Below are 24,867 nucleotides of genomic sequence, written 5' to 3'. Positions count from 1 at the left end.
TTTCCAGTCTACTTGCATGAAGGCTGACATAAACGGTTGGTTTGATGCATAATGAAAAACTGAACCTTTTCAGCTGGCTGGCAAAGAGATTTGAGGGACTGTAAAGGCAAACAATGCCTGCTACTTTTAAGGCTAGTATTATCTGTCTGGTTTTTCAGGAAAAATATGCCTGAAGGGGTAAGCTTTTGTGGTAAATTCCTGTTTCAGGATTTTTGGGGGGGAGGGTGGGGGGTGCAGCCCTCCAAGATTTCTTGAGGAGATGGTTCATCCCTCTGGCCTTCTACAATTGCCCAGTCCTGTTGTAAAGTCTTTCTGAGTTTAGTTAGTCAACTAACCCACACCAGGATTTTAGCTAAGAGATGCTACCAATTGGAGCAACTTCTATGCTGCTTGGGAGCTGTCCCTGGTCCTAAAGTTCCTGATTATTCTTTCAGCTGGCTACTAACCTGGTTACCAGATCTTTTGCTATTAGCCTATTTTTAAGTTCGGATATTCCTATAAATCAAACAAATGATATTGCACATATAGAAAGCTAGCAGAACAAGTCAAAATCTACCCAAGTTAAAATGATCCCCCATGGACATGCTGACATGCATTGGTTTGTGGTGTAAATATTTTGGAATCTACATTTTTACAGAGTTTTGTTTGCCAAGCAGCTTCTCACTATTGTAAATCGCTCATGGACCCCATATTATTAGAGAGGTTTCCCACAATTTCAATATTATATTTTACTCTTGCAAAGTCCCTCATTGTCACCAGCTTTTCCTGTTCTACTGGCTTTATCCATTATCACTTTTAATAGCTCCTAAGAACCACTGTGATATCTGTTGTATGTGTGTCTATATGTGACTTCAAGTTGCTTTTCAATTTATGGTGACCCCATGAATTTCATAAGGTATTCTTAGGCAAGAAATACTCAGAGGTGGTTTTGCCAGTTCCTTTCTCTAAAATATAGGCTACAGTAGCTGCTATTTGAGTGCCAGCATAGTGTAGTAGTTTGAGCATTGGACTATGACTCTGGAGATCAGGGTTCAATTCCCCACTTGGCCAGGGAAACCCACTGGGTGACCTTGAGCAAGTCACACACTCTCAGCCTCAGAAAAAACTGTGATAAGTTCACCTTAGAGTCATCATAAGTTGGAAACAACTTCAAGGCACAGAACAACAACAAACCTGGCATTCATTGGTGGTTTTCCATCAAAGTACTAACCAAGGTTGACCCTATTTAGCTTCTAAGATCAGACAGGATGTGGTGCCTTGATAGCATTTAGGCACTGAATGTAATAATAAGAGATTATCTGAAAACTCTTTCCATTCCATTCTTCCTCAACCTTTGGCTGTCTGGCTCCCACAATCCATTACCAATGTTTGTGTTGATTAAGGAGCTGAAGATCAAAATATACGGAGAGCCAAATGTTGAGAGAATCACTGCCTTAGAAGACCCCTAGTTCTTCTACAGCAATGGAGAAAAGGGGCTAAAGCATGCCCTGTGGCCTGCATTCAGGCCCATGGCTATTTCTGAAGCTCCCATCCCTTTCTTTAAGTCTCTTCTAGCTCTTGAGCTGTTCAAGGTGAATCTAGGCCACTATCTTTTTAATAGTCCGACAGACTCATCATAAACCATCCCCAATATACCTATGTGGGTGGAGTTCTCTCTCTTCCACCCAGTTGCAAACAGCAATATGATGCCCTGCCCACAGCTTGCAGGTAACTAGTTGCAAATTATGTTGTTGTTGTTCACTGCCTTTGAGTTGTCTTCGACTCATGGTGACCCTATGAGGGAGACACCACCTCTAAGCCCCACCGTCCTCAACCATTCTGTTCAAGTTTTATTTGGAGGGACTGTTTTAGACTACATTTTTAACTTTTGTATATTTTAAGTGATTTTATATTGGATATAGATGTTTTAATTGTTTTGAATTTTATGCGATTTTAAATGTTTTATCTGTGAGCTGCCTTGGGTCCCTCCGGGGAGAAAGGCAGCATATAAATTAAACAAACAAACAAACAAACAAACAAATAAATTCTGCAGGTCCAGGGCTGTGGCTTCCATGTTTGTCTAGCCATCTAGTATGTGGTCTTCGTCTCTTTCTACTGCCCTCCATCTTTCCTAGTTATTTGTAATGACAAATACAGTCGGCCCTCTGTATCCATGGATTCCCTATCCATGGAGTCAAGCATCCATATATATAAATTCTGAAAATCAAACATGATGTTATCACTATAAGGGACATCATCTTACTATCCACTGAATTTAATTGGACTTGAGCATCCACTGATTTTGGTATCTTTGGGGAACCAAACGCCAGCTGATACCAAAGACCCACTGTATATGTAGTTTGTAATTCGTTGTCATTCTTTCCTTTTCCCGATAACCATGGCCAGCTCATAGACTGACCAGGGGTGGCTTATGGACAAGTTTCTCCACCATTTGGGGTGAGACACACTCCTTTGTTCAATCCACAAGCAGGGTTTGCCTATAACAAAATTTTAACTACATTGTATTTTGCTTATCATTTAATGCCAGATGGGGTATAGTGGTTTTAGTGTTGGACTATGAGTCTAGAGACCAGGGTTTGATTCCCAGCTCAACCATGAAATCCACTGGGTTACCTTGGGCAAATCAGATGTTTTCAGCCTCAGGAGAAAGCAATGGCAACCTTAGGATTGTCATAAGTTGGAAGTTATTTGAAGGCACACAACAACAGTGCAGCAGCAATGACACTCCTTTTGTGGGGTAACTGTAATTTTTATAGGAGAGTGGCCTCACTGAATGGTGGAGGAGGAATAACTCAACAGGAGCTGGAATCCTGTTTATCCTTCAACTTGAGTAAACACTGTTGCGCTTTTTAGGACATTGCACAAGGGAAGTATTCCAATCAGTGTTGTGCAAGGAGTATTACAATGGCTTAGCCTGCTTAGGAGTGTGCTGCTTAGGCTGTTGTGCAAAGGCGATCTTCAGCACAGGCAAGTGATTTGTAACACAGCCTTGCAAGCAGCTTCCAATTTTTTTGCACAATGATGCAATCCAGTGTAACACCAGCATCATACTGGTATAACATTATAGTAAACAATCAGATCACAGGGACTCGGCCATGTTTCCAATCCTGGCTCCTGCTGTGTCTTGTGCCACTGAATAAAAACATGGTGGTTAACCCTCCCCCCCCCCCCCCAAAGATAACTACTTCAGCTACTTTTTTGAAATGGGGAAACATGACATTATTTTTAAGATTGTAACCATTCTGGATTACTACTTGTTACGTCAGAACTATAACAATAACTAATTATTTTTAAAAAGTCACTTTCTGAACTTTTCTCTTGCCTGCAAAAGTGTGGGTAATGTATACAGTCAGAGGAAAAATAATCCACATTCAGTTTTGTCATTCATCTGCCAGCTCTAAAGGGTGGTAAAATCAAAGGTTGGCAGGCACACACACTCAGGAAAACCTTAAGTCCCTCATACCCACATCAGGGAGACTTCTGTCTATTCACTCCTAAAGGGAAGTCAAAGGAGAGCACCAGATCTCATTTGATCTGGGAAGCTAAGCAGCATTAGGCCTGGTTAGTAATTAGATGAGACACCTCAAAGAAGACCAAGAAGGCAATGGCAAACCACCTCTGAGTTTTTCTTGCTTTACGTTGACAGGTGACTTAAAGACACATACTTCACCACTCTTTAGGTATCTGGATGGGGAGAGAGGTAATGATTGCATTCCCAATTTTTGTTCATGGATGCAAGAACAAGAATTCATTAGGGAAGGAAAAAAGATTCTCTATCCTATGTTGTTGTTGTTACGTGCTTTTAAGTAGTTTCCAAGTTATGGAAACCTAAGGCAACCCTATCACAGGGTTGTCTTGGCAAGTTTCTTTGGGGGGTGGGTGGGTTATGTGTTGCCATTGCCATCCTGAAGCTGAGAGATTCTGACTTGCCCAAGGTCACCCAGTGGGTTTCCATGGCTGAGCCTGGATATGAACCCTGGTCTCTAGAGTCATAATCCAACACTCAAACCGCTACACCACACTGGCTCTTCTCTTGGAGGTCTTTAAGCAGAGGCTAGATGGCCATCTGTCGGGGATGCTTTGATTTGGATTTCCTGCATGGCAGGGGGTTGGACTGGATGGCCCTTGCAGTCTCTTCCAACTCTATGATTCTATGATTCTATCCTATGTTGTCTGTTGTACAGAAGAAGACGAGTGGAATGTCCTGTCTACAGGCTGCATTTACTCTGGGCCCACCAGACTGCTTTGAACCGTGGCTTTTAAAAAAATCTGATTTTTTAAAAAACAAACCTCTTTTTTATCTCAAAAAATTAGACTCTAGAAGACCATTTTGGTATGGACATACAGTTTCTGCTCTCTTAAATAGTCAGAAATGCATCCAAATATGAATGGAAGCTCCTCCTAGCAATGAGAAATGTCACTTCCAAATGCTATCAACCCACCTGTACAGAGTGGTGCTGAACCTTACCTGTGGTGCTGAACCCCTGAACTACAAGGACCACCCTAGTCTGCGTTATTTGAACTCACTCTGAGCAGGGACGTAGCTAGGATTTTAGGAAGGGGGGGATCCAGACTAAGTGCCACCATTATAATGGGGCTTGGGTGCAGCGGCGCAGCAGCACACACCATTCATTTTTCTAATGGAAGGGGGGGTCCAGACCCCAAGAACCCCCCTCCTTGGCTATATCCCTGCTCTGAGGTACACTCATCACAGATGAAAAACAGGTCATTTGTGCCCAAGCAATACCAGCCTGTGGTGAAGGTTATCACAGGGTATTAATGAGAAAGAACACACAAGCAAAGCAAAGCTGCAGCAGTTTCGTTTTGCCCGAGCTTACTGGGAAGGGCAACTTTCTCTTTCCTCCTATCCTTTCTCCCCTGCTGAGTTAACAAATTTGCAGCAATTGAGGTAAGTTACTAAGAAAGGGGGCAAGTGGAAGGAAGAGAGAGAAACTAAGACATTTTAAAAGCAGCTTTAAAAAGTGTGACAACAGAGGATTAGCCTGGATTGGTCCCCCCCCCCCAATTGGAATAGTTGGAGGATATGCTGAGGACTTTAGTGCAAACATGGCCTGAACTGGGCACCACACGGATCACACTACTTTCCAAATTAGAAAGAAAGAGAGATTGCTTTCCTTCCTATGTCAGAATAGCAGCCAAACAATCATCTTTGTGCCTGCCCTGTGATGGCCTCTATTAGAAGACTATCAAGAATCAGCCATAAAGAGGCCTCATGTTGTTTTATTACATTTCAAATAGTACATTTGTAAAAAAAATATCTTGCTACTCATCGCTGAGAACACTGAAGTTTCTTAATCTAGAATAGGTGTACGCACAAAGAAACAGAATGCATTAGCATTACACTAGATATGTAGATGGATCTATTCTTGTAGCAGCTTTGAGACTAACTGATAGAAAGAAGTTGGCAGCATGAGTTTTCATAGACTTCAGTCTACTTCCTCAGATGCTTTAGGAAGTAGACTGAAGTCTACGAAAGCCCATGCTGCCAACTTGTTTCTTTCAGTTAGTCTCAAAGCTGCTACAAGATCTCTCTACACACCGATTCTACAGACTAACATGGCTATATCTTTGAATTCACTGCACTAGAGATGAAGAGCACAGAAAGTTATGTTTTTAGACTGCAAACCCCAGAATTCTTCAGGCCAGATTCTGTTTGCTGGGGAATTCTGGTGACTATAATCCCCCCAAGTAACATTTCCAAGCTCTGGCCAGATGTCAATTTGCACATTTGTAAATACAGATTTGCAAAATCCACATGGTTCCAATCACAGAAGTTTGAAAGAAAATGAAGGCTTCTTTGGTGAAGTTCAAAATATTTTATTAACATTGTACAGGAAGTTTCTCTTCACTACCAAAGCAGAAAGGAATCTCAAGTAAAGTTTTCATCTCAATGAGATGCTTCTGGTTTTTTCCCTCCTAAGCCAAGATATTTAAAAAAGGAAAAAAAAATAACATTTAAAATTTGAATTAAGCTTTATACAAATCAGCCATATGTACATCCCTCACACCCTGTGCTCCTTATTATACAAGGCAACATAAATAGCAACCTTGACACTGTACAACATCAGACAATGCTTATTAAAATTGCAGCTCTTTTCTTTTTTAAAAATGCACCACACATAGCTTTGTTTATTTAAAAAAATATCCAAGGCAGAGTTGTTCTTGCTGTTTTTCCCCCTTTAAAAAATACGCTTTCCTCTTTGACAATAGCTTAAAATGACATAACTAGAACAACACTCAGATCATTTTCACTTTCTTAAAAAAATAACTTAAATTATACCCAAAGTATTTTAAATATTTCCCTAAATTTTTAAATAAACATTTCTTTCTCCCATCCAACCCCTTAAAAATCCTAAATGAAGGTCAAATTCTCAAGTGTTGTAAATTAGAATCAGAGGCAGCCCAGAGAATGTGATTCTTCCTCTGGTAATTCTGAAGCGTCTTTTAAGTAAAAGCTGGAATAAAGGACAGATTTTGAGGGTTTAAGGTTCAGGATCCCCCCTTTTCCATGTTGGTGTTTTTGTTGTTGTTGGCCTATGTTGTTGTTGGTTTTTTAAATCTGGCTTCCGATAGTGCAATTCTATTTGTACCTACTGAAAAATACGTTCCTCTGAGTCCAGTGGGATTTACACCTAGAAGATTTGGTGTACAGGATTGGTACACTCTAATCCAGTGGTTCCCAACCTTCCTAATGCCGCGACCCTTTAATACAGTTCCTCTTGTTGTGGTGACCCAAACCCATGAAATTATTTTCGTTGGTACTTCATAACTGTAATTAAATAGGTGTTTTCCAATGGTCTTAGGCGACCCCCATGAAAGGGTCATTCGACCCCCAAAGGGGTCCCGACCCACAGGTTGGGAACCACTGCTCTAATCTGATGTAAACCTGTATCCCATTATAAACAAGAAAACAACTCTCTCTCTCTTTTTCCTCACCCTCATTTCTCAACTGCCCCCAAGCCAGCTGGTCCATACCAAGAACCCAAAACTTGACCTTCCCTGTCTTGAGTAAGCTGAACATTCCTATGTGTAACTCTGATGACGGTGGTGGTGGGGAGATCAGTTTGACATCTTGGTCAAGCAGATTAAAATCTTTCATTCCTACCCTCTCAGAATTCATAAACACTACCCAAGGATATAGCCTCCAAAGCCAAATATTTTCCTCTTACTAAACCTGCAGCAGAATTTCTGTTTTCTTCCATTTCATCCTCAGGTTAGTTCCTTATGAAGAACCAGTTCTCAGGCCTCCTATGTGGCATTTTTCACATTGTGTATCTATTTCTACCTCTCCTTGAGCTTCTAGTGTAAACTTGAAATTGCCACCATTGAGCTCAGAATTAGTCTTTTTCCATCATTTTCAGATCTCATCAGTATTCTGAGTGACCACAATTTCTACAATAGTGTACCACTATGTTAATGCTATATGCTCACCAGTTGTGTATGACATCTGTATTTCTAAGAAACAACATCAGTTTTAATCAGACCATAAAATATAGATAGGCTGAGTATTTGGTTTTAAAGTCTGGTGCCAATATCTACCTGCCCCCTCTTCCATCATAGCTTGAACTTTTCTTTTAATGGTTACTTGTGCATTTTCCATAAGGGTAGCTGGGTCAAGTCTGTTGTAGCAACAAGTAAAATTTTGTTGCACCTGAAAGATTAAGATTTATTATGCTGTAAGACAGCCTTGTGTTCCCTTCCAAAATGATGTCCTCCACATGTGCTGGACTACTGACCATGTTGTCTGTGGATGACAGGAATTGGAATCCAGCATATCTGGAGAACCTTGAGCTGTAGAGAGGGTAGGAATGAAAGATATTTGCTGCTCTTGAAGGGAGGGATTGGGGAAATGTGTAGCATTCTGAAGGACTACAAGTCCCATCATCCACTTCCCACTGGATGTGATGGCTCGGTGTGATGTGATTTACAGATCCACAACCTCTGGAAAGGCTATACATTCCACACTTCTACTTTAAGGTGGCACAAGACTTTTGGTTCTTCTGACTGTGTATTGTTTCCAAGGGAGTATAGAAGAAAAGAGAAATGTGGATTTATTTCACTGTCCCCCCATTCCTGAACTACATGAGTAAGGCCACAAGTCCTATTCCTACCACAGGTGACAGTAATGGGTGCTAGAAGTCCTGCCAGGCTTTGTTAAGCCCTCCAAGAAGATGTCTCTTGAAACCACTTTGCTTGGTGTTAAGAAAATAAAAATAAAAATAAGCAGAACTTATGAGAAGAATAAGTCAACCAGTTGTATAGTTTCTTCCTGAAATCTGGAGTTGTGCCCTATGCGTTTTGGCTCTTCTACAGTCAAGCCTCCTGACTGCATGTCTTCTTGACAAAGGTGGCAGAGGTGATGGGGAGAAGAAACCTCCCACAGTAAGACCATGGAGGAAATCAAGGTTGGTAGAGTAGTTCTGGGTGAAACCAATTTGGTTGAGATACATCATGGACCACAAACCTCCTCCCTCCCACCCGCATGCCCACTAACCCACCCACCCACTGTTCTCTTTCTCCTTTCTTCTGCGGTTAGAAGATCTCTCAAATGTCTTTACCCTGTTGCAGTTCATTTCTTCCTGAGATGGGATGGAATGCGTACTTGTCCTACCAAACACATCAAAGAGTTTTGACTTGTCTCTGTCTGTCTCTCCCTCTCTCTCTCCCTCATGCCTTTTTTCCTGCTCCACTGGTTTCATTGAGGAGGCAAAGGAGGTTAATATACTGCTCCAGGATTGGGAGGAGGCCCAGGAGATGGGTGATGCATAGAGCTAGAAGTGGGTGGAGGTCCTTGCTGTTGTATGTGAGGCCCGCTCAGGTTTTGATGATGGTACCAGGAATTGTGATCCTCCAGATAGCTGGGGGGAGAGTTATAGGAGAGTGGCTGAGGGAGCTGGCTCCTGTTGGCTGGGTTGTTGTGGGTGTTATTGTCCCAGAGGGTGGGAGATGGTGGAGAATTGCAAGCCATGGAGTCACTGTTATTGGGGCTGTGTTCCAAGGGGACCTCTCCATTTTTGTACAACTTCTTAAACTTGGACCTTCGATTCTGGAACCAGATCTTCACCTGAGGAAAGAGTGAACAATTTCATTTTTTAAAAATGCATACTTTTGGTTGTATTTTGAATGATCTCTTCCAAGGCAATTCTAGACCTTTTGGCTGAAAATTGAAAACAGAATCTAGGCTTAAGTAAAGGCTGAATTACCCATGCCTTTTCCCAAGAAAAATAAATACAGTCGGCCCTTCTTATACCCTGATCTTTTTATACATGGATTCAAGCATCCACGGTTTGAAAATGTTCAAAAAAAGTATACATTTCAAATATCAAACCTTGATTTTCCATTTTTAAAAAAATAAGGGACACCATTTTGCTATGTCATTATATTTAATGGGACTTGAGCATCCACAGATTTTGTTATCCACGGGGGATCTTGAAACCAAACCCCAGCGTATAACAAGGCCCCACTGTATCTGCCTTTCCTCCATAAAGAGAACATAATTAAATATCAAACTAGGACTCATCCAAGTATTTCCATTTTCTATGTTTGTTTGCAAAGAAAGCTGACAGGAGGACGATCAAGTCATCTGAAATGTGGTGGTGGAGGAGAGATCTATGGATACCACTGACCACACAAAAGACAAAAGGCCCGAGAACAAACCCTAAACAGAGGCTATCATACTGTGGACTCATCATGAAAATATCTGACTCTTTGTGAAAGAAGATAATGGTTCGGTAAAGGAAGCCACAACCTAAGTCTGCAGGACCTACTCATGGAGATCTCTCATTTGTAGGGTGGCCATAACTCAAAGTCTTAAAGAGTGTTGTTATTGCTCCATCAATGTAAAGAAAGTTGTGGGGTTTTTTTTACTCCTGCTTGATGGAAGGGCTACAGTTCAGACACAGAACACCTCATTTTAATTACCAAATTCAAGATCTGGCATCTCCAGATACAGGCGGCAAAGACCTCTGCCTGAAACGGTAGAGTGCTGCTGCCAGTCCATGTAGACAAAACTTAAAAGAAGACTGACATCACAGCTAAGGCAATGAGCCATCTGAAATACACACCAAGCTACTCCAAGCTTTGCCATAAAACAGAGTAGATTCAGTGAAATTGAGTCTTAAGTCAGTCGTAATATATTTAAGTCTTATTGTTTCTATTGGGCCTGTTCTAATTAAAGTTTATCCAACTACCAGGTCCTTGATCCAACAAATAATTTCCATGGACTCACACAAGGTTGCTTGCATCCTCCTCTCCTGACTGCAGCTGTGGAGCTTATGTGAATTTGCAGGGCAGGGGTGGGGAGACACACTTTTTGGGTGGAATGAGTAGCTCAATAGTAATGGGAACAGATCTGTCACAGGCATAGAAACAGGGTTTAATCCAGAACTTCAGTTGTATTTTGGTGGAATATAATTCTTACAGTCCTTCAGCCAGCATGGATTCTGGTAACTGTAGTCTAAAAAATAAATGTCCCAAGCTCTACACAAGACAGTCTTCTTTCGCAAATGCCTGGGTGACACAGCCTTGCTCAGAACAGATTGCTGTCAGAGTTGGGAGGAGGATTTTGATGATGAAATTTAGGGTAGGGCTAAAAGGGTGGCCCTAATGAAGAGGAAAGCTTTCCAATACTTCTCATGTTATAGATAGTGCTGAGCCTGTATCCATGCCCCATTTTGGAGATTGAGTAGAGGAAGAACAAAAGAAAGTGGGTGGTGGGTGGGAAGAAAGAAAAAGGGAGAGACAAAAGAGAAAGAGAGAGAGAGAGAAACTGCTTGTAATCAAAACAAGGAAGAAGGAAGAGTTAGGAGTCCATTTGGAAGCCTTTGTGCTTAATTGGGAAAGAGCCAGATCTTTTGGAAGGAGCATATTAGTTACTTTTTTGGACTACCTTTTAGCTGTTTTTAGGAGCTGACAACTTCCAGAATCCCCCAGCCATAGAGCTGTAGTTCAAAAAAGTAATTTTCCCCTACTCAGAACATGGGTGATTAAACTAAAATAGCTAGCAGCATGGTACTATGAGCCAAGTCATTTCCAGTATTAAACTGTGGCCTCAAACATTTGTACCCTGTTTATTAATTAACTAGTGAAATGATGAACAGCAAGGTTGCAAAAGACTGAACAGATGACCCAAAGCCAGCCAAAGTTCTTATAGAAAGGGCTTGCATTACCATAGTCTTCTCTAAATCAGTCCCTTGCAAATGCAGAGGTCAATAAGCCCCCATGATCCACAGCCAGCATGGCTAATCTACAGGGCACAACCCATCAGCAGTATCTCTTGGCAAACCTCACCGAAATGAATGAAAGTTGTACTAAGGAAATACCGTGGGACAAAAAATATTCCAGTTTAGAAAACCAACAAGGAAGAAGGTTGAGGAAGGATGGAATTATGCTAAATCACTTTTAAAAAATAATTCTGTCTTAATGGGAAGGCAGAAAGGGAGTACAAAAATGGAAAGTGGAGAGGAAAAAAATTAGTAGGGTCCACTGATCAACTCCATCCCTCAAGCCAAAGATATTTCTGAAATCCATTAAGATTAAAGAAACAGCTCCCCCTCATGTCCAAAGAAAAAGCAATCCTGGGCATTTTTCTCTGTCCTTAGAAAAAGTCCTGCCGAACCAAGTTTAGAACAGAATACCTATAGTGCATGTTAGTCAGCTTTAAGGAGAGAGAATTTCAACTGCAAAAAGTTTCCTAAAAGCAGACATGCAACACTTTTTGTATGTACAGCGCTGTGTAAATTTACAGCGCTTTATAAATAAAAGTAAATAATAATAATAATAATTATTATTATTATTATTATTATTATTATTATTATTATTATACACCTTTCTCTAGCGTAACACCTCTCATCCTGGTAAGCGGCCTAGAAACTCCTAACCCATAAATCCTTATGACACTCAAAGGAAACAACATTCGGGCAGAAAATAAAACCCAGCCTTTCTACTTCAGCTCAGTTGCAGAACATGTAGTCCTCCAGAAATTGTCACATCACATCTAAATTCATCTCTGACCACTGGACATGTTGACTAGGGCTAATGGCTGGTGTTCAACAACATCCAGAAGGCCACAGGTGTGCTATAATATTTTGGTGAGTTATACTCTGCCCACCATGGATCTAAGCAATAAGGGGGAATATTATACCAGGGATTGGGAACCTTTGGCTCTTGAAAGGTTTTGGACTTTAAGTCCCATCAGAACCAAGCAGCATGGTCAATGGTTTAGGTGATGGGAGTTGTGGAACAAAGTATCTGAAAAGATTATAGGTTCCCAATGCTATCTAGTAGTCATAGGCTACAAATGACACAACTGGAGGATATGTGGCTTCAGATATTGAATTGCCATCAACATGACTAATGATGAGGGATGATGAGATATTGACAGTTGCACCTTTCCCATTCCTAACCTACCTACAAATCCCCAAGCTCATTCTACTCCCCTTAATCTGACATTGGGTGCATCTACACTGTAGAAATAATGCAGTTTGACATCATTTTAAGTGCTGTAGCTCCATCCTATGGAATCCTGAAATTTGTAGTTTTACAAGCTCTTTAGCCTGGTGCCTCACAAAACTAAAAATACTCTCTAGGATCGAGGCATGGCACTTAAGGTGGTGTCAAATTGCATTATTTCTACAGCATAGATGCACCCTATGCCAATCTGACCAGGTTTATATCCACCAGATGTTTTAGATTTCAGATGCCATCATCCCTTACTGTTGCCTGTGCTAGCTGAGGCTGATGGGACACAAAGTCTAGAACCTCTGGTGGGCACTGTGTTCAGGAAGAGTTTTCCAGCTAGTTCAGCTCACAGAGTTTGTCTTAGACAATAACAGGTACATGCAAATTAAAAAAAATATGCTCCAGGTGACTCAGGCAAGTGAGCCAAGCACTTCACTACAGGAGAGAACAAGTCTTTTTCTCAGCCACAAGTTGATCTGTCCTTGGGGGAAATTCTTGCCCTGACAGATCATATGGACAACATTGTCACCATGAGCAAAAACCATCCTGTATATAGCCAAAAGCTTCAAATGACTCAGAACACTACACATCAAAAATACCCATGGGTTACTAGCCAACCTGACCCTAAGAAAAAAAATTCCTTCCTGACCATCACAGGACTGTCACCATGGGGAAGAGAGAGAGATGGCGAGACTCATCTGGAGAACATTTTTACTAGGTGCAATTTTCAGCATCTTCAAGCGATCACCACCACTCAGCCTATCTGAACCCGGAAGCACGCCAGCCTACTGCCTTATTTAGATCAAGGCAATTAAGAAGCCTTGTTGTCGTCAGTATGTTTGACCAGCTTTGCATTCCATCCTAGCTTCTTCAGCACTCCCTCAGTGACCTGCTTAAGAAGGAGGGCCTATATTCAGAAGAAGGAAAACAAGCAAGCTTCGTGTCTGAATGTAGGATGCATCCTAAGCTTGGTGGAATCAGAAGAGGCCATGTCTGGTCACCAACCAGAGATGACTTGTAGAAATCCAACTTAGATATAGTCTTCCATTTCATCCAGAACTTGAAAAAGTCATGATGTAGGCTAAGAGATAATTGGGAAAAGTGACTTTTTCTAAGTTCTGGGTTCACTTCCAATAACAGATGTTCAATCTAAACATTAAAAATAAAATGTGAATAAGAGACAGCATGGTGTAGTATTAGACTAGGAGTGTGGAAGACCAGGGTTCAAATCTCCACTCAGCCAGGGAAACCCACTGATTGTCCTTGGGCAACTGACACCTTCTCAGCCTTAAAGGGAGGTAGTGACAAACCTCTTTTGAATAAATCTTGCCAAGAAAACCTTAGGATACAGTCTCCACAAGTCAAGGCCAACTTGAATGCACATAACAACAAAAAATCATACTGAATATGGTGAATTAATAGAATCCCCTAAATATTTTAATTCCCATGGAGTCATATTTGGGGCCCTTCACACTATATAGTTATAATGCTATGATTCCACTTTAACTGCCATGAAAACATCATATGGAATCCTGTGATTTGCAGTTTAGGGAGAGTAAGTACCTTAACCAGAGAGCTCTAGTGCCTACCATAGTGCAAATTCCAGGATCTCATAGGATACAGTGATGGCTGTATAGTGTAGTGAGAAAAGACCGTTGCAGTAAAAACAACAAAGAGCCTTGTGACATCTCAGAAACTGACACATTTTTGTGGCAGAATGTTTTTTGGGCTGTCGCTTACCAAAGTTTAGGCCAAGTAAAACTCATTAGTCTTTTAAGACTCTATATTATTTTTAAAATACTTCAACGAACATTGAGATTTTAGTTCCTGTAAGCTAATTCTTGTAAACAAACAAACAAACATCTGTATCACTGATATCAAGAGAAACTTTCATTTCTGCTAAGCCAAAATGGAAACACATCTCTCAGCCATCATTTGCTGACTACAAAGGTACAGTATTCATACAATTTGTTTTAGAACTTGTATAAGTTCCTTTTTTGGACTACAGCCCATAAAAGTAGCCTTGATGACCCAGGGAATTCTGGGAGACAAGGTTAAAAAAATTAACTCTTCCAAGCTCTGGCTTTGAGACTTAACTTTTGCTGGACATTTTAGCACAGCTTTTGTCAGACATTTAAAGCAGGGTAAACTGGTCATGAGGATGCTTTTCAAGTGTAGCCAGATCTCTCTCTTCCTCCACCCTGAAAAATGTCTGAAAAGCAGGTTGTACTAGGATGAGATGAGCGTCATCCCTATATGTGTGAATATATTTTGCAGCGCTGATATACCATAGCAAACAAAATAAAATACTTGAAAGAGTCCACTCACACTGTGAAGTAACAGGTAGAAAGAATCACAAGGTCTGCTCCTGAATGGTGAGAATGGGATCAAAACTTCATCCTTACCAAAGGGTTGGTGGTCAACTGTCATTGATTTCTTATTTCTCATCCTACTCCTCCATATTTGTTTTCAGAAAAAGAGATGTTATGATTTCAATCTTCAATTGATTACTATAATTGCAGATGTTTGTGAAGGAAAAGCAGTAGGATGATTCAATGAGGATGAGGAAAGCACTCTGCATATGCCTGGGAATCTTTATAGTGGCATTGTAGCTTGGGGTTACAAAGGAAAGATTTTCCAGGGCTAAACATTATTAGGCAAGGAAAATGAACAAATCCTTTTTGAACTGATCTGGGTGTTTGCACTGGAGAGAATGAGAGAGGGAATGGAGGTCAGCTTTCCTGCATGTCACCCTGTTTCTCCTGCCCAGATATCACTGCCTGCCCAAAGTGCATCAAAAGTAATCAGCTTTTCAAGATAAATCTTCTTCAGGAGTAAGAGAAATTGACAAAATATCCCTTGGCTTACATGAGGGGGTTGCTAGATTCTGCTCCAAAAAAGATGTACAGAAGGATGAGGGCCTTCTATAAGCAATTCTATGACTTCTCGAAAACAGGTACTATCCATACTCCAGACCATTTCAAATACGGATGAAGGTCCTATAGCCAGCTAAATGTCATTCTCATCATGCCTGACCTTTAGTCATGCTGGACAGAGCTGATAGGAACTGGAGTCCAAAAACATCTGGAAGGTGACAAGGTTCTTCCAAAATCATATCAAAGACTGAGAGTTTCTCCATCTTTCCTCATGAAAATAATCAAAGAATCATTCAAACTTCTCTCCAAGCTTTTACCTGAAAGTAATACTGTGATCTTACAGGAACTTAGTTGGGAATAATTGCATACATTGGAATAGATACAGATTGGGTCACATATTGACTAGTCCCACTGAAATTTATGGGGTTTTGAAGCATGTGTTGCATAAATCCTGTTAGTATCAATGGGCCTGCTCTAAGCATGACTAAGGATGCATCTACACTGTAGAAATAATGCACTTTAAGTGCTGTAGCTCCATCCTATGGAATCTTGGGATTTGTACAAAATCTTTAGCCTTCTCTGCCAAAGAGCGCTGGTGCCTCACAAAACTGCAAACCCCAGAATTCGGTAGGATGGAGCTACAGCACTTGAAGTAATGTCAAACTGCATTATTCCCCAGTGTAGATGCACCCTAAGAGTGAGAGCCAGTGAGACTTTCTTCTGAAGAAAACATACTGCTGATCTTGAGCGAGTTAATCAACAAGCGTTACTTTCAAGCAAATGTGGTCAGGATAAAAAAGATTTCAAGAATTAACTTTAAAGCATCCTTCAACTTTGGAGGTTTTCACTAGCTGTTGATCATGGAACCCAATCTAACACGTTTGGTTTCTGATCAACTGAAAGTAATTCATTTCAAATGAAATAACATATGTCCTTTAGATCAGGAATGGGCAGAAGGTAGAATAGGAATAGGGAGACTATCGACTGGTGTCTGGGTGACCAGAAAGGTATACGTGTTACTAATTTTCAACAACAATGTGAGCAAAATTATTCCCAAACTCTATTCCACGTAAAATAGGCTAGTCAAACAAGGAAAAGTCCAGTTAATCAGGACTGGATACTCCCATCCTAAGACTTTGAGCTCAGTTGCATTGGGCTGAGTAGCATAGTAGAATCTCACAGGTTGTGCCCTGTGACATTTTGATAGGCAGACCCCCTTGGATTCCTCTATTCCCTTTGAGATTATCTGCAGTCCTGTAACTAGAAGCTACTAATTTATTTATTTTTTCAAATATAGATCAACACAGCTACCTACAGTTTTGGACCTTCCTTACAGGATTGCCGTGATGAATGCCTGAAATTCAAAATTAATCACTAAACTGTTGGTTGGGTTATTTGGGGATTCTAGTAGGAAAACCTCCCCACACATACTTGATAAAAGAACTTGGAAAAAATTAGGTTTTGGACTATGACATTCAGAAGCCTCCAGCCAGACTATCCCCATAAAAACTATCTCAGTATTTTGAATAATATAAGACCAAGCCAAGAAAATTAGATGATTTACAGTCTGATTCTGTCCATGTTCATTTGGAAATAGGTATTAAATGGCTCCCAGGCAGAGTATGGAAAAATTACTGACCATGTTGTCTGGATGATTTTGGGAATTGTATTCCAATGACTATTCTAAGTTCTCTCTCTCTCTCTCTCTCTCTCTCTCTCTCTCTCTCTCTCTCTCTGCATTAGCTATTGTTATTAGGAGGAGGGTGGATAGCCATCTTAAGAGACTGTGTAGCTGAACAAAAGAACAGAAGTGTTTTGTGTCTAGAAAAACAAAGCATAAAGGATATGCAGAAAATTGCATTTGGGACAGTGTACCTTCTGCTGATTAACAACTGTTAAGCTGAACCAGTATTCCTATCACTATTGATTTGACCTCTTACATGCATTCATCTAGAGATGGAAGATGTGTATCCTACCTAATGTTGTTGGACTGCAACTGCTATCCACCCTCAATACCAGATATTGTATTGGCTAGGGTGACTGGGATATGAAATCCAACAACAGCCAGAGGACCAGGCAGCTTCCATCTCTGCTCTGAAGATGACCAATACCTTCCCACCTGCCACACAAGCCAACTTCCTCCTCACAGTCACCACATCCCTCAGCCGAAGCTCCCACTCTTTTGACTACAGGAGATATAAAAGAAAGCTACCAAAACACATAAGTTGCATTGCTCCACCCACGCATTTCCTGCAGCAATTCTCCTGCAGCAAATCTTTCTGGACAATCAGCATACCATTCTGGATCTTTGGTTCTCTGCCAGATATGAGTTGGAGAATAGCAGGGGGAAAAGACTTGGCTTCCATGTTTGGACTAAACACACCCTACATGGGGCAAGCTTTAGAATCTGCTCGGAAATATCAGGAGGTCCAAAATTCTGCAGTTGGAGTGAAGACTGGGGCCATTATAGGGAAACATCTCTCTCTCTCTTTTCAAACAGCTTAATCGGCTGCCAGTTCATTTTCAGGCACAATTCAAAGTGCTGCTTATGACCTATAAAACCCTACATGTCATAGGTCCAGACTGTCCAAAGTATTGCATCTCTATATAAGCACCTGCCAGTGACTTGAGATCCTCAGGGGAGGGCTTTCTCTTGGTCGCACTACAACAAGTACAGACCTTACTGGTGAGGACACAGGAGAAAGCCTTCTTGGTGGCTGCTCCCAGGTTGCGGAAGTCCCTTCCATGGGATGCTCTCTCTTCTCTCCTTTTCCTGGCCAACACATATTTGTTTATTTGAACAAGAATTCCATTATTAATTGATTGTGGGAGTCTTTTAAAATAGGGCACGTATGCTGCATTTTCATCTGCATTTTCACATTTCTAAATGGCTTTTCATGTTTTAAAATTCAGTGGTGCTTTAATATTATAACTCATTTACCAGACTTTCAGCTTTATTTTTTACAGCCATTGTAACTGTTTTAGCGGCAGAATAATAATAATAATAATAATAATAATAAGCAATGGGGAAAATCATTGTTCATCCCAGATTGCTTCCTATGTTTCTATCAGTATTATTTCTATCTACTATAACATGTGCTTTTTTTGTAGGGTAATTGCTATCAGAATGCAAATTCCTGCACCTCTCTCTTGTGGTGGCACTTCTGGTCCTCTCACTTCTCACAGATCCCTCCCATCTGATCCCATTGCTGTGATGCCATGAAATGTAAAACAGCATATTCGCTGCTAACTCCTGAAGCTGAAAGGGCCTCATCTGGAACACCAAAAATCCATATGGCTAGCTTGACGAAGAACTGAAAGATTGGTTTGGTATGGGTAAAGAACCAAAACAAACAGAAATTCCTGTATATGTAGAGAATGGAAGTGCTGGGGACACAAGAGGGTGAATAAGCAGGTACTAAAGCAGAAAGTGGGGAAGAAACTTTACACAAAACCTCTTGATGAAAAGAAGGGTGTCAAAGACTAGAGGCGGGTGACTTGATTTCACCTGGAAAGTCAAAACATCTGCTCACATCTTATAACTGCAAAAAGCTATTTTTGGCTGTTGTCACACTGTAGAATTAATTCACCACCATGGCTCAGTGCGATGGACTCCTGGCATTGTTGTGGCACCAGAGCTCTCCGACAGAGGCTAAATATCTCACAAAAATACAAACCCCTGAATTCCATAGCACTGAGCCAGTTAAAGCAATATGTACATTATTTCTGCAATGTAAAGGCAGTCTTTGTTCCAATGGATCTGGACTTGAGCAGCCTGGAAATCTAAAGGCAATCATGAAATCCAGAAGGAAGACTTGTCTCAAAATCAAACAAAAAAGCATCTTAAACAGCATAATTATTTTATCAATTTTGTGTTTCCTCTTTTGTAAAAGTCCGGCTAATCCCTCTGCTCTTCCCCCACAAAAACTCCTATCCTCTGGCCCATTAATTTCTGCTTTTCCCTCTTAGATATTGTTCACATTTCATGCTCTTACACACTTTATTTCCCCAAACAAAGGCAGAAAGCTAAACAGAACTGTGTGTGCTGGGCTTTGTTGCTGGAGTTCTACCTGTGTCTGGGTCAGTCCAAGCTGTGCAGCCAATTCTGCCCTCTCTGGCAGTGCCAGGTACTGCGCCTTCTGGAATCTCCTTTGCAGGGCAGCCAGCTGGTAGCTAGAGTAAATTGTGCGCGGCTTTCGGATTTTTTTGGGTTTTCCATTGACCATCCGCACTTCTGGTTCCGGTTCTTCCTTCACTGAAACTGCAGAGTCAGGGTGGGGAGAGGGTGGGCAAAAGCAGTAAACGGGGGAAGAGGGGGGGAGAGACAACATGAGAGTCAAAAATCAGGGCAAACTATTGGCACGACTGGAGAAAAAGAAATTTTCCTGCATTCTCACTTTTAGGTACATTATTCATCGGCAAAAGAATACAAATTTTAAACCCTTGTCTGCTGGAGTTGGCAATGAAAGAAAATCTGATACAAAACAGCAATCCAGTGGAAAGTCCCCATATGTTTAACCAAATCTATAAAGAGGCTTGTGGTTGGAGGATGGCAATCTACTCTAACTCCACAAATAACTGGGATCTCCAGTTTGAGATCTCTTTTATATTTTTTCAGGCTATGAAAATTTTGCACTTTAAATAGGCAATATACCTACAAGTGTGCGGCACTATAGGCCCACATATTAAGCCAACATGTGAAATATCTGAATGGCATCCTTCTAACACTTACTTTTCTCTGAGAAGCAAAGGTAGTTGTGTTGTTAGAAGAACAAAAAAGAAAGAAAAGAAAAGAACCCAAATTGTGGAGTGAAGCTACAGGGAGGGAGGTAAAATGAAACTCCCATTCAGTCACTAAATTTATAGCCTTGCAGTAACTTGAAATTTCAACCGAGCATTTAAAAATATAGTTTAGGCATCCAAAGAAAAGAGACAGGAAAAGTAATCCAGGGAGTGTGAACACGACAAATGCAAGAGTTCTAAATGTGAATGCTTTTCAATCTCATACTTTCTGGAATGTCAGAAATTTGGGAAGTACAGGGAAATTTTGTTGGTGATAAACGTTTCATTGGAGGGGGAATGCCTTCATTTTGTCCTCCTGCAGTTATGCCACACTGTTTTTATTAGATCAATCAAAAGGTCTGAAATATTTTCTTTTTTATCTTGGCATTTCTGTAGCATGTGCCACGGCTTTGGATTATCCCCCAGTTCTGTCATAATCCTGTCTTGAAATCTTTTGATATATTATGGGGAATAAATGTTTTAGTAAATAAATAATACCAATTGTTTAGGACCAGATCTGTGGTGGGAGGTAGAATGAGGTGTCTATAGCACATCATGGAAGGAAGGCACACATACTGCCATCCTAAGCATGTTTACTCATAAGTAAGCCCACCAAAGTCAACAGAACTTACTCCCCGGTCATTCTGTATGGGACTGTAGCAAGCTTGTTTGTATATTCATCACTCTGAACAATTAATTCACCTAATTCTGACTCGTACCTCAAGGGTTGCTTTGGTCCAACAAATACTGTTTTCTTATGAGATACAATCAGTTATAGACCTAATAAAGGCTACCGAAACAAAAGCTGTCCCCCAAGGTTCATTTGTAACTACTCAAAAGAAGGGCCAGATTCCAACCTTAAAAATTCAGAATTGCATTAACTCTGGTGTAATTTATAATTTTTAAATCAAAATTGTTCAGTGTTTTAACCTTCCTCTGACTTCTATTATCCAGTTGTATGGCTTTTCATTTTGAAATTTCCTCCACTCACACACCACTTTGTATTTATTTTCTCTCTTTTTAAAAACCTGATCTTCTTTTTAACTCTAACAAGCCCCAGGTTGTCGTGCGAAGGGGAAAAAATTGCCAGCTTTGGCCTAGCTGGTTTTGTTCACTTCAAACCTCCTGCCTTACAAATTTTTCTCTCTCTTCTTCCATTTTTATCCAGCTTGGCCTCTTTTGAAAACGGTCTTCATCATTTCTCTGTCTACCAAGATCTCCGATGTATTTTCTTTTTCTCCTTGGCAGGAAGCATTGTCTGGTTACGTGGGGACAGTCGGAACCACACAGCCCCCATGTTCCCTTCCTGAAATATTTGTGGAGAGTGCGGGCGTGAATTTTAGGCCTCAAATGGCCTGCCAGCATCTTTGGTCTCTCGGCTCAAAAAATAGGTATGCTTAGTTTTGCTTGGGGATAGAAACATTTCTCACCTTTAGACCCTCCATCCTAAAGCTATTTACTTGCAAGAAAGCACAACGGCTTTCAGTTAATGCCCCGCTACACTCCACTGTCTATACTTTCCACAGTCTCAGTGTAAGAAACTTAAACAGCCCAGTATTTTGTAACCTTTCAGTATTTCAGTTCTAGTCTACTGTTTTCCTTATTTTATTAAACTAACCAAATAGATTACCCCCCCCCCCCTTCACCAGACATCTCCAAACAGTGGCGTGTTACTGTTTCAATACTTTAGGAGGTGGAATAGCAAATGCTGGATCCTTATTTTGTGTGAGTGGAGAGAAACAGCTTCTCACAGGAAGTAAATATGTAGCAACATCGGTGAGAGGCAGTCTCAGAATAGATCTGTGGGATTTTTTAAAAAGGAGAAAGTATGTTTGTTTCACCTTAAAATAAAAATCACTTGATCTGCCAAGATAGTTTGTTCCAAGCAAGGAGGGATATCCAAGTCTCCGTTGAACAAATCATAAGGAACTTTGCCATCCTAAACCACGGCTCCGTTGCAGAAAAACAAACCATCAATCTAGATTCATAAAACAGCTTATAATATTAAAGAAGAGAGCAGATTAGATGTTTTAGATCTGGGATTTCTTGGAACTTTTTAGTCTCCAAAGTAGATGGGAGAAATGAACCGAGAAAACAAAGGCTGGCTTCACATACTTTTCTGATCCCCATTATACAACTGGGCAAAGGTAGCGCATCCTTAATGGAATCTAACAATTAAATCCTAGATCTCTCTTTTCAGAAGTAGTGGTGTTTACTCCTGGGTAATGTGGCAACAGAATTGCAGCTTTCATTGCTTCATTTGGTGAATTCCCCTCTCAACCTGGAACTTTGAGTTGCAGGAGCCTCTTCTGACTGTGAAATCCGCATAAGACTAAAAAGCCAATTCCATGTCTCTCCTTTTTGTTTTTGCTTTTCCAGTCAAGTGAAAGGGAAATGAAGTTGCAAGGCAATTTTTCCTTCCCCTCTGCACCTTGCTACATTTATCTGCATTTCAGTTGCAAGTTTTGTGTGAGTGTGTGCTTTCTGATGTCAAAAAATAGAATTCTAGTTTCAGTTCATTAATGCTGAAGGATAAGTGCATTGATGAGGCAGGTGACATGTTCAAGTGGTGTCCAAACATATAACAATAGCAAGCCCCTAAGGGCATATGAGGGAAGTGGGTAAATTGGGGGATGGAGGGCACACACACACGAGCCATCCAGCAGGGTCACATCTGGATTGTGTACATTGGATTGCCTGGTGCGCTACAGTAAATTTGGACACCGACTCCAATTTTTCAATCTAACAGTACTTTCTGAGGCCAGAATAGATGTGCCTTTCCTTCCCTTATCTTTGAAAAAATAAATAAATCTTCAAGAGAATAGGGGGAGAGAATTTACATTACAGAAGCTTCTTGGGCCCTAGGGAAAACATCACCATTATTTTCAATCCCAAATCCTTTCAGTCCTATTGCTCTTCTCCCAAATATTCAGCCTTACAAACTCTTGGATTAATTTCAAGGCTGGTAGAGAGACGGGGACAAAAAGAATAAAATAATAATTAATCTTACCTGTTTCTTGACTGGGCAACTGTTGGTCCCGGAAAGATCCATATTGCCTGTACGAGGTGCTGTAAGGGTAATCAGATTTAGGGGAGTAGGTCCCACCACCCCCAAGTCCATTGAGGTTAAACTGAGGGTGGTAGGCATAGGGATTCATTGGCTGGGTGTACGCTTGGCTAGGGTAGTACTCGTGCTGGTTATGTGGGGTGCTGTAGTAACCCAGATCCGTGATGGATGATTCAGGTAGGGTCGGAGAGTCCTTGGTGGCCGCATGGCAACTGAGAGAGCTGGAGATGTCCGTCAAGATGCTGGTGATCTTCTTATCGAAGGATCCACTCATGATAGGAAGAAGGTGAAGGGCCCCAACAAGGGAAGGCCCCAAACTTTGGACAAGGGGAAGCCAAACAAAAGTATGCAAGGTTGCAAGGAGTTGTGTGTTGTTTTTTGTGGGGGGAGGGAAAAAAGTTCTCCACCTCTCCTCCTCCTCCTCCTCCTGAGCAGGCTTACTCAGTCATTGCTCCAGTCATAGCTGCTGTTGCTGCTGTTGCTCCTGCTTGCTGCTATCCTCCTCCAGGGAAAATGTGTAAGAAATCCAACCTAGCCAGCTTGGTTAAACCCTTTAATTAGGGAGTAGGGAAGGGTGGATGCTACATTCCGATTGGCTCCAGAAATATTGCCTCGCAGGCAAAACAGCTTCTTGTCTCTCTCCCCCCCCTTCTTTCTATCATATGTATGTGTGTGTGTTTAAAATATATCTATTTTTAAAAAAGAGCAGATGAAAAAATAAAGGAATGCACCCTCTTACACATACAGGCACACACAGGCACCTACTGTTCTTGAAATGCACACATATCATATAATATAATATAAGATCATATATATATGATCTTGGAGCGAAGACGGGTGCCAAAAGCAAGGATATATCTAGATCTCCCTCATTTCTAGCTGCATCCCCCACAAGTCTCTCAATCAATATATTGGAAGGGGGATTAAATGGATTAAATGAGTAGGGTCCATCAGTTGAGAAGGGGGAAAGAGGGGTAGAATTGCTGTACCTGTCTAGGTATGTTAAGTGGAATGCTTTGTTCACTTGTGTTCAGGTGCATATTTTGGGGAATTTGGAATTCCTGCAAGATATGTTGCTGTAGCTGGTTTTTGCACTGTGACCTCCCCCAAAAGGATGTTTCCATCCAACTAGTGGGTAGGTAGGACAGCAAAGGGCAAGATATTACATTTATCCCTCTTTTGAGTTAATTTTAAAATATGCATTGTTCTTGTTGTTATTAAGGTAGGTTTTGTGTGTGTGTGTGTGTGTGTGTGAGAGAGAGAGAGAGAGAGAGAGAGAGAGAGAGAGAGAGAGACTGTTGATCTTATGTCATGAAGTTTTGTATGTTTTTTTGTTTGTTTTACCTGAATGGTGTTACCTGTCTTTTTAGACTCTTCTGAATACCCTCAGAGGTTTCCTACAGCACATGACCATTTGCAAATAGAATCTCTACTGTCCCAAATGCTTTTTGAAAAAAACAAAACACAATTAAAATTAATCATGTGAAAATCTCACTGAAAGCAACAGGAGTTAGATTTGTTGTGACTGGTTCGCTTGTTTGTTGGCCACCATGAGATGTCATCATGACTAACCTTTTGGCTCAATCCAGGCCAGTGTATGTTTCTCCACCCCCTAATAATAACCTTCTGAGTTAGAACACCGGTCTTCCCATTTTACAGATA

At 40.9% G+C, this 24,867-nt stretch overlaps 1 protein-coding gene across 1 annotated transcript; it reads right to left on the bottom strand.

Moving 5' to 3' along the window:
* Positions 1-8,584: 8,584 nt before the first annotated feature.
* DLX3 (distal-less homeobox 3) lies at positions 8,585-23,479 on the bottom strand. Its single transcript, XM_089531151.1, has 3 exons — positions 23,149-23,479; positions 19,427-19,617; positions 8,585-9,085 (listed from the first exon to the last, which is right to left on the bottom strand). Exons 1-3 carry the CDS (start codon positions 23,477-23,479, stop codon positions 8,738-8,740), a joined length of 870 nt encoding a protein of 289 aa, XP_089387277.1. The 3' UTR covers positions 8,585-8,737.
* Between the last annotated feature and the right edge of the window lie 1,388 nt (positions 23,480-24,867).

Source organism: Sceloporus occidentalis, unplaced genomic scaffold, assembly GCF_023333645.1.
Source record: "Sceloporus occidentalis isolate IW3139 unplaced genomic scaffold, rSceOcc1.0.p SCAF_7, whole genome shotgun sequence".
Lineage (NCBI taxonomy): Eukaryota > Metazoa > Chordata > Lepidosauria > Squamata > Phrynosomatidae > Sceloporus > Sceloporus occidentalis.
Note: the sequence above shows the minus strand (reverse complement) of the source record. Positions and strands in the feature narration are given on the sequence as shown.

Excerpts from the sequence above, each read along its gene's own strand:
- DLX3 (XM_089531151.1), bottom strand. The coding sequence starts at position 23,479 with ATGAGTGGATCCTTCGATAAGAAGATCACCAGCATCTTGACGGACATC. Across the intron at positions 19,618-23,148 it reads GTTGCCCAGTCAAGAAACAG|TTTCAGTGAAGGAAGAACCG; the intron begins GTAAGATTAATT and ends CTGACTCTGCAG. Across the intron at positions 9,086-19,426 it reads TTGGACTGACCCAGACACAG|GTGAAGATCTGGTTCCAGAA; the intron begins GTAGAACTCCAG and ends CTCTTTCCTCAG.